We start from the raw sequence: 12132 nt of genomic DNA, 5'->3' as shown, positions 1-12132 counted from the left end.
ACTTGATTACAGCTCTATTTGGTGTTAAGTGTCAAAGAAAAGGGCACAGTTTTGTTTTAAGCATGTTTTCCATTGTTTTCAAGTCAGACCCTTGAGCTGAAAATGAGTCTTGACTGGGAAGAAGGCTGAAAACAATAAAAGTCTTCTCCTGTCCAAACCGATTGACTAAGAAAAAACATGTAAGCATTTACATAATCTTAGTTGTATTCACTTCTTACCAAAGAAATGTAATCACTTGTGGTCTAAGGGAACAGAAATTACTTATACATTTTCCCCTAAATCCTTTTCTTTATAATTGTATGGCAACAAATTTTCCACGTGCTTTTTCCTGAAAAACAATTGTTTCTCTCCTCTTCAGAAAACAGAAATAATAGAGGCTAGAAGAGAATACCTCCCAGGGTTTCTATAAATTTTAATTCCATAAATTCTGATCTTCTTTTCTCTCACTCTCTGGATTCTGAGATTCTAATTTTTGACCGGGTCTCGACCTTTCTCTTTTCCCAAAACTTTGTTCACCTCCCTCTGGGACAGAGCAATTTCCTTTCCTGGGGATATGGGGCTGCTGGCTCCATTCTCTTCCAGCCACAAATCCGGGGTCACTGTCGCTGTTAGATCTGCCCAGCCTCCCCCCAGGATAACTTCTTTCAGCCTTCCATTGAGGGAGCAGTCTGGAGAGAGATAGTGTACCGTGCCTCTTCCTGCTAGAATTCCACCGTGCCTCCATACTTCTCTCTTTCCCATTCCCCAGCCCAATGAAAACAGAGGCAAAGATTGGTACCAGAAATACACTGCTTGAGAAAATTAAGCATGGTCCATTTAGACTAAATGATTCCATTGTTAAGAGACTGTATTTTAAGAGGAACTTCATACACGCAAATTTTATATGTTCCTATTTAATATTGAAGGCTGAGTTGTTTTAAGGTCTAATGTTTTTCGGTAAGCACTTGACATCAGGCAAAGAATGCCCAGTTCTTAGGCATAGCTCATATCATGAAGGCAGAGATGGGTATAGGGAATGAGGTGAGGAAAGTTTAAGGAAAAGATCCACACAGACCTGCCTTTTGGCAGAATGAACGGCCCTTGTTTTTCTTCTCTTTGTGTCTGTCCCTCTATGAGGATCAGTGTTTGCTGGGAAGAGAAAACCACCTGGCCGTGTGGGACTAACAGGAGAGAGCCTCGCAAGAGTGGTTATTGTCGTGGCAGCAACTGCTCACGGATTAGCGAGAACAGCCACTTGGAGGAGAGAGTGAGCCTTGGGCCAGGGGTGCGTGACTGTTGATGTTCTAGGCCCTGCGCAACAGCAAATTCGCTTTGTGAGTTTGGGTAGGTCACACAATACTAAGAACATCACATGTTAGGACCACCTTGAACGTTTGGTAGGTGTTTTTATGTGTGCTGGTGGTTTGTTGTTTTATTATTGGTTGAGCTCACAGTGTGGTGGGCTCAGGCAGACAGACTCCTGAGGCAGCTGCTGGGATCCCCTAGAGCGAGCGTTCCAAGGGACAGGAGGGGGTGGCTGCCAGTCTCTTCAGTCTGGACCCAGAAACTGGCACAGCGGGTCATTTCAGCCGTGCACCGAGTAAGTGAAAGCAGCCCCAGTGTCCATCCACATGAAGGAGGAAGAGAAGTCAACCCCACCTCTCCACAGGAGAGTCCAAGAAGGCTGCGGGCTGCGTCAGCCTCTCCTGGCTCTAGGGTACCGACACATGGCCAGGGGCCTCACGACTGGTGGGGTGTGAACGTGTGCCAGAGGGGTAGCCTCCATCCCAGGTGAGCCGTTGCTGGCTTTGCTGCTCTTTTCTTCGGTGAGTTTCATACACAGGAACCACTGGCTGTCTTCCCAGCAGAGGCCCCGGATCATCAGAATGATTGTGTGGCTCTTGGGAAGCTCAGCAAACCCACTGAATGCGGCTGCCGTGAAATGATCCAGGCCCCAGCAAGATCCCGCTGCTGGGCTGGGCTGTGACCCCCTTCGCTCTGAGGGATTGCAGCGGGACTCTTGCGGGGGGACAGAGGGTAGCGTTTCTCCTTCCGTTCCTCAAGTCCTCATTGCCAAGGTCCCAGGAGTGAGACAGGTGAGTGTCAGAAAGGACAGAAAGGTAAACTGCAGTTACGCGTGGTAAGAATCAGGCCATGGTGCTCAAGAAGCAACAGAGCTTGCTGAACGCCGGGGAACAGACAAGACTTTTAGGGAGGTGTCTTGGAAGGACTCTCTGTGTTTTATCCCACTGAAGACCCAGAACGACCCTCTGAGGAGCTATGATCCCCATTTCAGGCTGAGGTACAGAGATGCTAGTGAATTCCCCAAGGTCACACAGTAATAAGCATCAGAGCCCAGGTCTAAACCAAAATAGTCTAGCTCTAGGGCCTGTTAACAGCTGCACTGCTAGAACCTTCTAGTGCCTTTTTTGTTTGTGACTGTTAGCATTTGCAAGGTCTAAAGAGTATATAAGCAAGCCAGGTGCTCCACTGCAACAGGAAGCTGATTGTATTGTTGAGCTACATAAGCCTGGGGTGCGTCTGAACACTTAATACACATCGCGGACAGCTATGAAGTACCTTGGGGCAGGAGGGGATTTTAGAAGCAGTTGATTCCAGCTTCCCACCCACTGCAGGGGTCCCCAGAGGATCCTTGTTCAGCTTTGTTTGAACTTTAAGGTCAGGCGAATAAAAATACTGATGGTCAGCATAAGAACTGATGCTAATAATTGCTGTAACTATGGAAACAAGCTAGATACAAAGGACGAAAAAGGTTTTTGAAAGCGAGTGAACACCATGTGTGCATGTGCATACACACACACGCACACACACACACACACACACGAGTGCACACGCACAAGGTAATGACTAGTTTTGGGAACCCAGATTAACTAATTACGGCTGGATAATGGAGGGGAGTGCACTTCTGGTATCCTGTAAAACACGGCCTAACACTTTCTTGTTACTTGTTTTGATTAGATAAATATGATTTTTTTGGTGTGTATTTGTGGAAAAAATCTCTGTGATAACCATTCTTATAACTGAAAATAGGATACTTGTCTTTAAGTGGATTTAGGATAAAAAAACATAGGTTATACAGGAAAAAAATAGCAGAAAAGAAAAAAGCCAGGAAACAAACGAACACTAACAATAAACCCCAAAGTGTATACATTATGGTAAATACATAGGTTTACATTTTTCTCTTAAAACATAGAATATTGCAGAGTGGATTAAAAAGACAGTAATCTGCATTCATTGCCAATTGAATAAAATTTGTCTAGTCCGTTACTCCACTGTACAGTGTTCTATCAGTTAATACCGTCTTCAGTTACCTTGAAGATGGACTTTATTCACTTTGGTATTGCCAGTAGATAGCTGGTATATGGTTGGTACTCAAATATGTGTGAAATGATTTAATAATAAAATAGACGGTAAGTGGATAACAATGAGAAAAATAGCATTGAATCAAAAAGTACTCTGTACAATGATTTCACATTGATAAATGGCACAATCAATAGTGAAGATATAATAGATTCAAAACTTTATGTGCCAAGGAGCATTGCTGTAAAATATATGGAGCAAAAACTGTTAGGAACACAGAGATGAATGGGCGGGAAGAGGCTAGGCTTTGTAATCAGTCACATCTGGGTTTGAATCCCTGCTCCGCTGCCTATGCTTGAGTCAATGATCTCTCTTTTCTGAACCTCATTTTCATCAGTTACAAAAATAGAAGTAACCTCATTGTTGTGAAGATTAAGTAAGGGAAAGTGGATAAAATACTGGCCCAGAGTAGTCAGCCTTTCTTCCCCATCAGGGCCTTTACTTTTTTTTTTTTTTACTTTTTTTTTTTTTTTTTGACAGAGATCACAAGTAGACAGAGAGGCAGGCAGAGAGAGAGAGAGAGAGAGAGAGGGAGGGAGAAGCAGGCTCCCCGCCGAGCAGAGAGCCCGATGCGGGACTCGATCCCAGGACCCTGAGATTATGACCTGAGCCGTAGGCAGCGCCGAAGGCAGCGCCGAAGGCAGCGCCTTAATCCACTGAGCCACCCAGGTGCCCCAGGTCCTTTACTTTTTGAAAGAGGAAGGAAGGGAGGGAGAGAAGGAGAAGGACCAAAATCCTGGACATCGTCACATCTTTGCATTTTGATATCAGCCCATTACGTTACATTATCAAACTTTTTGATCTTTGCTGGTCTGATCAGTGAAAAAGGAACAGCATGGTAGGTGTGATCTGCATTTCACTTACTTTGAGTGAGGTTGAGTATCATGTTGTAGATTTAAGAGACTTAAATATCTTTTCCTGTTTATATTCTTTGCCCATTTTTTTTTCCTTTTTGTTTTTGTTGTTAGGCTGATTAACTCTTGTAGGGGTTCTTTATCGTTTAAGGAAATCAGCCTCTCCTTATTTGCAAGTAAGTTTCCCATTTGTTTTGGGACTTTGTTTTTAGTGGTTTTTTTTCATTCAGTAATTAAAAAATTTTTATATAGTCAAGCCACTAATCTTTTTAAATGGCATTCTGGTTTTATGTCATATGTGCAAAGGGCTACCTCAGCTTAAGATAATTTTAGAAGGTCATTTTTCTCCTAGTATTTGTATGGTTCCTATATTTAAGTTTATATCTTGATCCGTCTGTGATTTATTTTGTTAGAGGTATGTTATTTTAAAATGCCCTATAAATTGTATGTGCTAAAAATAAGTTGTGCTCTTTATTAATATCATGCCATTTGGTATCTTAAAAAGGGTGGGACTTTGTAGAAAAATGTTAAGTAGAGACACCTGGGTGGCTCAGTCGATTAAGTGTCTGCCTTCCATTCAGGTCATGATCTCAGGGTCCTGGGATCCAGTCCTGTGTAAGGCTGCCTGCTCAGTGGGGCATCTGCTTATCCCTCTTCCTCTGCACGCCCCCTTTCTCTCTCCTTCTCTGTCTCTCTAGCTCAAATAAATAAATAAAATCTTTTAAAAAATAATGAAATAAAATAAATGTAGGGAGACCAGGCAATAAGCTACAGATGGCCACCAGGTTGGTTGTGGAAAGGGGGTATGTCAGTTCCCTTAAGACAAAGGCCCTTGAGGGGCACCTGGGTGGCTCAGTGGGTTAAAGCCTCTAACTTCGGCTCAGGTCATGATCCCAGGATCCTGGGATCGAGCCCCACGCCGTCGGGCTCTCTGCTCTGCAGGGAACCTGCTTTCTCCCCTCTCTCTCTCTGCCTGCCTCTCTGCCTACTTGTGATTTCTCTTTCTCTGTCAAATAAATAAAATCTTTAAAAAAAAAAAAAAAAGACAAAGGCCCTTGAAACTGTGAGCTAGCTACAGGGAGGCAGAGTTCAGCTCCTCCAGGAAGAAAGAATATTTTAACAATTACAGAGCCCAACAATAGAATCGGCTTCTTTCATCGATGGTGGAGTAAGTGAAACGGTTTTCTGAGTATTCCAGGAAGCCTGCATTTCTTACTACTATAGTCCTCTCTCTGATTTTTCATAAAGAGCTTTGCATTTTACAATGGGCGTCATTAGCAAGCAGTTCTTGGGAAATAAGTGTGTGTAGGAATGAGAGGTGTAGGGCTTCTCATGTCTAAATATCAAAAGTAATTTCATGGGAATCATGTACGTGCTGGAGGTAGAAGTTTCTAAAATCATTCAGTGTTGTGCTGACAGACCGGTCTTCACTCCCAGCTCTGTGCCTGGCTCTGTCCCTCCATTTCTCAGTAGGCCCATCTGAAAAATAGGGATGTTAATCCTACTTGCTAGCAGGGATTGTAGTCACGCACTCTTGGAAGGTTAAATGCTCAATACCTATTAGCTATTTTTATGTTTATCCTATTTAGGCAAAATTCCATTGCCTGGTTTTTCTGTTTTTGTTTTTCTTTTTCTTCCAGCAAGCATTTATTGAGTACCCACTGTGTACTAAACAATGTGGAGGGGCATCTGGTTGGCTCAGTGGGTCAAGCAGCTGCCTTCAGCTCAGGTCATGATCTCAGGGTCCTGGGATGGAGCCCCACGTTGGGGCTCCCTGCTCAGCAGGAGACTGCTTCTCCCTCTGCCCCTCCCCCCTACTCATGCTCACTCTCTATCTCAAATAAATAAATAAAATCTTTAAAAACAACAAATAAACCCAACACTGTATTGGATTCCGGGGCATGAATGAATAAGATTAAACAAGGAAACTGTCCCCAAAGACCACAGCCTTAGCTTGTACAGAGGTAGGGACAAAATGTTAATAAAATCCACTCTTAGATCAACAAGGCCAAAAGTGCTGTACAGTCCAATCTAAACCGAGAAGGAATGGTGCCTATGGTAGAGTCACTTACGTTGGCAGCGAGCCCAGGGCTGACTAGCAACTGGATTGGAAGTTCACCCCACCCTCCAAACCCAAACAATCCCCCTTCTTTCATGCAGGTAACACGAGATGACAGCACAGGGATCAGACCCTAATGCACAGCCTTTCATGAACCCCGTCCCTCTTTTCATCCTGATCAGGGGATAAAGGAAGTGGGTTTCCTGGCTGGTCTCATCCTGGTCAGCATTTTGCCTGCTTTGCAGAACCACTATCCTAGTTAAGTGCAATCTGTTGGACCTGCATTGGGTTGAAAACAGCAGGGTCTTTGTCAGTGAAAATAGCTGTGGCGACAGGGAGGACATTTGTAAAAATGCTGGCCTGGCTCACGTTCCCTGCCAGCTGGTGCCACGCTCTTTGATGTGACTCTTGAAATTCCCGATACTCAGCCCTTAAGGTTTAGCCAGGACCTAATGAGTATTGAGATTCAGTTCTCTGGGATCATGGTACCGGTGGCTTCTAAACATGGGTATTGTCCCACTGAAGCTGGCCAAGACTTCTGAGAAGTTGAGAAAAATAGGTTGTTCTTGAAGAGGTATCGAGATATTTTTGTAAAGAATTTTTTGGGTTCTTTTCCAGTGGTTTTATTTTTATTGGGTACCAGCGGTCCAGGAGTTGAAGGTCATGTGTCTTAGTCCATTCCAGCTACTGTAACAAAATACCATAGACTAGGTTTCTTATAAAGAACAAAAATTTATTTATTTATTTATTTATTTTTTGGCCCTGATTCATTATTTAATGGCTGTGCAGACCTTGGTCTCTTATTTCTGCTGCTTGCGGGTCCACTGCTCTGGGGTCAGGGTTTTCTGCTCAAAGGCATGAATGTGCAGAAGCTCTTCTGCTAGGCACGTGTTCACCAGCCGGTGTCTCTGAAGCAGTGGCTTCCCCTCGAACTTGGCCGACACCACCAGGACTCGGAAGCTGGACGCGCAACGGTGGGGAGTTGTGTCCTCGACTTCCACATGCTCCGCCTCCAGGTCCCGCTGCAGCTTCTCCCAGAGGTATTCGGCGCTGAGTTCCATCGCGGCGGCCCAGAAGGGGCGACAACCTAGCCGGGAGGGAACCCCAGCTCCGACCCCCCAGAAATTTATTTCTTACAGCTCTGGAGGTTGGAACTCTTAAGATCAGGGTGCCAGCCGATCAGATGAGGGCCCTCTTTTGGGATGCAGACTTCTCATTGGATTCTTAACACAGTGGAGGGAAGGGTGAATGTTCCTTCTGGGGTCTCTTGTTAAGGCCCCCTCATGACCTTAGCACCTCCCAAAGGCCTCTCTCCTGGGGCCATCACCTGTGACATTAAGATCTCAATATGTGAAGTTTCGGGGGTGGGGGGTGGCCACAGTCAGACTATGGCAACATGGATAGCTGGAACCCAGCCTTCATGTGAGACCTGTGTCACAGTCCAGGTTATGCTTTTGATAAAAAGAAACCCTCCCACTAAAAGTGTCTGGTCGCTCCACAGAATGTCCTCTACCTATTCCAAATTACAAGTATAAAGATTGTACAGCAGTATGGAAAACGTCTGTGAAGTGATGCTTTGAAAAGCCTATTCCAGCTGCCTCTACCTTATGATCACTACTATCTGTATGGAGAAGGTCTAGGAGAGATCTCTTCAGTTAAAAATGTACGGTATGTCTAGGTAATGGAACGTGTTCAGAGATTTCTCTTTGCCTTTTAAAATTTTATGTGCTGTAAAAAATAAGGAAAAAATGACTTAAAACAGAAGGACTGTGTTTGGGTAAGTCTATAGGCCCCTGTTCATTCTCCCTTATGAGCATGGACTAGGCCAGTGTTTGCATGTGGGCCTGAGCGTCCTATTTGCTTCTATAGAGAGTGGCAGGGAATGCCTGGCTTTCCCAGACCATTGCATAGGGGTGGGAGAACTGTGGCCAATTCTGGCCTACCACCTGGGTTTTTTGTTCACCTGCCTGGGAGCTGAGCCGGGTTTACTGATTGCCATAGGAGCTCTCCATGTCAGAAGCTAACTTTCCTCCGATGTCCTTGTTTTGATCTTCCCTGTTGTCTTGGGCTTCCCTAGAGACTCCTTCGTAAGTAGGATCTGAGCCTTGCATTTCTTTTCAGTTATCCCGTTATTACACAGGAGCCCTGTTGACGGATGGGGCGGGGGAAGCACTCTGTTATCTCGTGATAACAGATAACTCTCAGTGAGTTTTTTGTCATTGCAGATTCAAGAGCCTTTTCATTTCTTTTCCTGTTTAGATGTTTTGCTCATTTTTTCCTGTTGTGTTGATTACCTTTTGTAGGCGTTCTTTATAGTTTCAGGAAATTAGCCTCCCCTTAGTTGCAAATATGTTTCCCATTTGTCTTTTGGTTTTGTTTATGAACTTTTTATTTTCCATGCAGAGAGTTAAAAAAAATTAATAAATTTGACTGCATAAAATTCTTCACAAGTGCTTCTCACGAGTTTTTTTTTCACACCATGGGCGAGACAGGAAGCCAAAAGGGGCTCAAGTTGGGTATTTCCCTTCTCTCACGTCAGTTAGGCTCTGATAAAACCCCTGTTAGTGGTTTAGGCTCTGGTAAAATAGTTTCCATTGAGGGCAGGTCTTGTTAAGGAGAACAGAACAGTCTGGGTGTATTTCAGAATGGCATCTTCCCCTTCCCTCTGCTTGAAGCCTGAGGAGAATTTCTACCAGTTACAGTGAGAAACTTTATGAGGTTCCTTGAGACAAAACCCAGGCAGTTGTGGGAGCCCCTCAAGGCTTGGCTTCAGAAGTTTTTAATCTCTCAGTATCCATTAATTAATAATTAAAGGATAGTCAGCCAGTTACCTATTAAATGTTCTTACCCAGTGCTGGTTCCAGCAAAGTCCTTGTTCAGGTAAGATGTGATTCTCTGTAACTACCCATCTCTCTAGGTTTGAGGGTATTGACTTGCTCTATGATCTCAGTTCTCTAAGGGACTTGAGAAGAGTTGTTGATTTCCAGTTTTTCAGCTTTGTTCTTGCCATGAGTATGGGAGTGATGACATCTGAGCTCTTCCCATGTCAAATCAGAAACTGAAATTCACCATCTTTTTTTTTTTTTTGTACAGCTGTACTGTGAATGGTTTCTATATCATTAAATGGCTTATAAAAGGAAAAAATATTTTATGACATGTAAAAATTATATCAAATTCGGTTTGGTAAATTTCAATTCAAATTTCAATTATATCAAATTCACATTTCGTATCCAGAGGTAAAATTCTACTGAGGCATAGGCACTCTCGTTCATCTGTGCATTGTCTGTGGTAGAATTGAGTAGTTGTGACTGAGACTCTACGGCCAGCAAAGCCCAAAGTATTTACTATCTGACCCTTTCCAGGAAAAGTTTGCTGAGCCCTAGGTTACCCCAGTCTGGTCACAAGTCCTGGGTAAGTTCAAATTCTTTGGTGCTGCGCTTGAGTTGAAAACGAACAGTTACTGAGCCCCTGTGAAGTGCTGGAGAGGATTGTTACATTCAGAGATGAATGAAGACTTGGGCCTGCCCCCAAGGAGCTTACAGGCTTGTGGGGTATACTGGAGGGCCAACCAAAGCAGCATTTAGTGGCCTGGTTCAGAACGAAAACCACTGGCGTTAGTCTCGGACAAGAGAGAGTCAGTAGAGCCCAGCCGATCTGATAAAATGGGAAGTACCAGAGGATGGGCTAAGGGCTGCCTCTTGTAGGAGAAGGTCTCTGTTGCCGTTTCTGACAAGCAGTGACTGTTAACAGTTATGCACACCCAGTGTTGGCTGTGGGCCCCTCAGTATTGTAAGGCCACTTCTGAATATGCACAACTATGTTCAGTGTGATTTTTAATTCTTAAAGTTAACCAGGAAGTAACTCCCATTTGGGAAGGAATTGGGCTCATTTCTGAAAAAAAAAAAGAGTTCAAAGTGGACCGCCAGTCGAATCTCAGATAATCGCCAATGATCAGGGAGAATCTCCTAAGCATTTATAAGGAGGTAGACATGCGTGAATATTTTTAGGTTGGTCTTGACTCTTGTCGGTAGTGTTTCCACTCGCTCTGTCCTCTGAAGGGGTCATGTAGGAGAGAAGCTCGGCCTCAAACTGTTGAGCACGGGTATGTCCTCTAACACAGGGTGGCTCTGTTGTGATCTCCATAGAGAACAGGAACCTAGTTTCTCTAGAACCAAGCTCTAACATCTGGAGATGCTAGAACTTTCAAACTCTTGGCCACAACCTGCTGTAAACTCCTTATTGTAAACAGCCCTTATTGTTATGAGCAACAGCTGTAAGACATCAGAAACACTTCCTCCTCTTGAGTGGGTTGTCGCTGACGAGGAGGGTCTGTGTGGGCCCAGAAGAGTAAGATAGATGTAGGCAGCAAGCAGATACACAATCTCAATGGCCTTATTCGCTAAAGACAACTTCCCTGAGGAGAGTAAGATGGCCGCACTAGCGTCTTGAGCTCTCTTTGGAGACCATAGCATTAAGGTTCATGATCAGTTAGTAGCTTTAAGTCTTTCTGGCTATGTCCTGAGACTGAAACCCTGGCACCCTGGGCCCTGGTTTGGCAAGGAAACAAAGGTAAATTCTCTCTCTCTCTTTTTTAATCAGAGTGATTGTGAAATCTCCCCAGGAGGTCTTATAAGGAGGCCATCGCCAGATGCTATCAGACATTAATGGGGCTGGAGATAATGAAGCCAGTGACCCATGCAGAAGGGACAGAGGCACAAATGAAGAGCATGTTCTTGACCATCTCACAGCTCTCCTTGAATTTAGACTTAAGAGGACCTCCAAATTAGTATGCTAAGATCTCCTTAATGAGAGTCGTGTCTTACGCCTTCCTTAATTATGTCCAGAGGTGGGGAGCTCGTGCCCTTACCTCAACCCGCACTGGGGTTCGCTAATGACTGGGCTAGGGTTCTTATGGTTGCAAGTGACAGAATCCAACTCACACTGGTTTGAAAGAAAAAAAAATCAGCATTTTTCTTTTTTTTTTTTTTTAAATCTCTTGACAAAACGTGGAAGGGTAGGTTTCAGGGGTGAGTAGAATCTGGGCTTGACTACTACGAATCAGTCAATTTCAATTTCTCCGTCCCTCTCCCTGCCTCCCTAACACTCCTCCTTTCCTCTTTCAGTCTGGAATTTTCTCTGCTCATCTTCATTCTGTGAGATTGGTGTTCTCCACTTCGCAGAACACACAAGTAACTTCCTAAGCTCACATACACATCCAGCTCCCAATAAAGGCTTAGGTATTTGTTCTTTCTGTTTCCCTTGTTCCCTGGGCGGGGGGTGGGGGGTGGGGAGATCTGGCTAACTTCACCTCCCTCTAGTGTCTATGTCTTTGCGGTCCCAGTGGCCAGGAAGGAAGGACACCCCCAGGTGATGGTCGGCATACAGGAAAGTTTTTCACAGACGAAGGGAAAGAGTGCTAGGCCAAGGAGACTAGAAATGGACATTAGAAACATCTTGGGTGATTGGGATTGCTTTCACCAATGCTGTACTTCCTCATTTGGCCTTCTCTTGAAACACAGAATGAATGAGTTCTTTCTTCGGCGTGACCTTTCCATTGCTTGAACACGGCTGCCACATCTGGCCACTTGGCCTTTTATGGCAAGCTCCTGGCCCAGGTGTCCTGTGTCTGCATTCCTGTGCACTCTTCCTTTCCGCTCCAGCAGGACCCTCGTGGGCTCCTCCCTCTCCTTCAGCCTCCTCGATCACCCTGCCCTTGCTCCTCACCCTGCTCCTGTCCCCAGAATTCCCCTTAATCATTGCTCACTCGCCTTTGACAGCTGAGGACCCATTACCCAGTATCATGTAGGAATGCAGTCCTTTCAGTAGAAAACAGGTTTGGGAAACCTGATAGATCTGTCT

The 12132-nt window shown here is 44.6% G+C and overlaps 2 protein-coding genes across 3 annotated transcripts in view; one reads left to right on the top strand and one right to left on the bottom strand.

Moving 5' to 3' along the window:
• Positions 1-12132, top strand: part of SNTB1 (syntrophin beta 1) — a 228559-nt gene that overhangs the window by 31935 nt on the left and 184492 nt on the right. The gene's annotated exons all lie outside the window — the stretch shown is intronic.
• On the bottom strand, positions 7035-7385 carry LOC123391461 (bolA-like protein 2). Its single transcript, XM_045078085.1, has one exon. It carries the CDS (start codon positions 7332-7334, stop codon positions 7074-7076), a length of 261 nt encoding a protein of 86 aa, XP_044934020.1. The 5' UTR covers positions 7335-7385; the 3' UTR covers positions 7035-7073.

This window comes from Mustela putorius, unplaced genomic scaffold (genome assembly GCF_011764305.1).
Source record: "Mustela putorius furo isolate JIRA1106 unplaced genomic scaffold, ASM1176430v1.1 tig00000228_pilon_pilon_pilon, whole genome shotgun sequence".
Classification (NCBI taxonomy): Eukaryota; Metazoa; Chordata; class Mammalia; order Carnivora; family Mustelidae; genus Mustela; species Mustela putorius.
The sequence above is the reverse complement of the archived record's forward strand: the minus strand, read 5'-3'. Positions and strand labels throughout refer to the sequence as shown.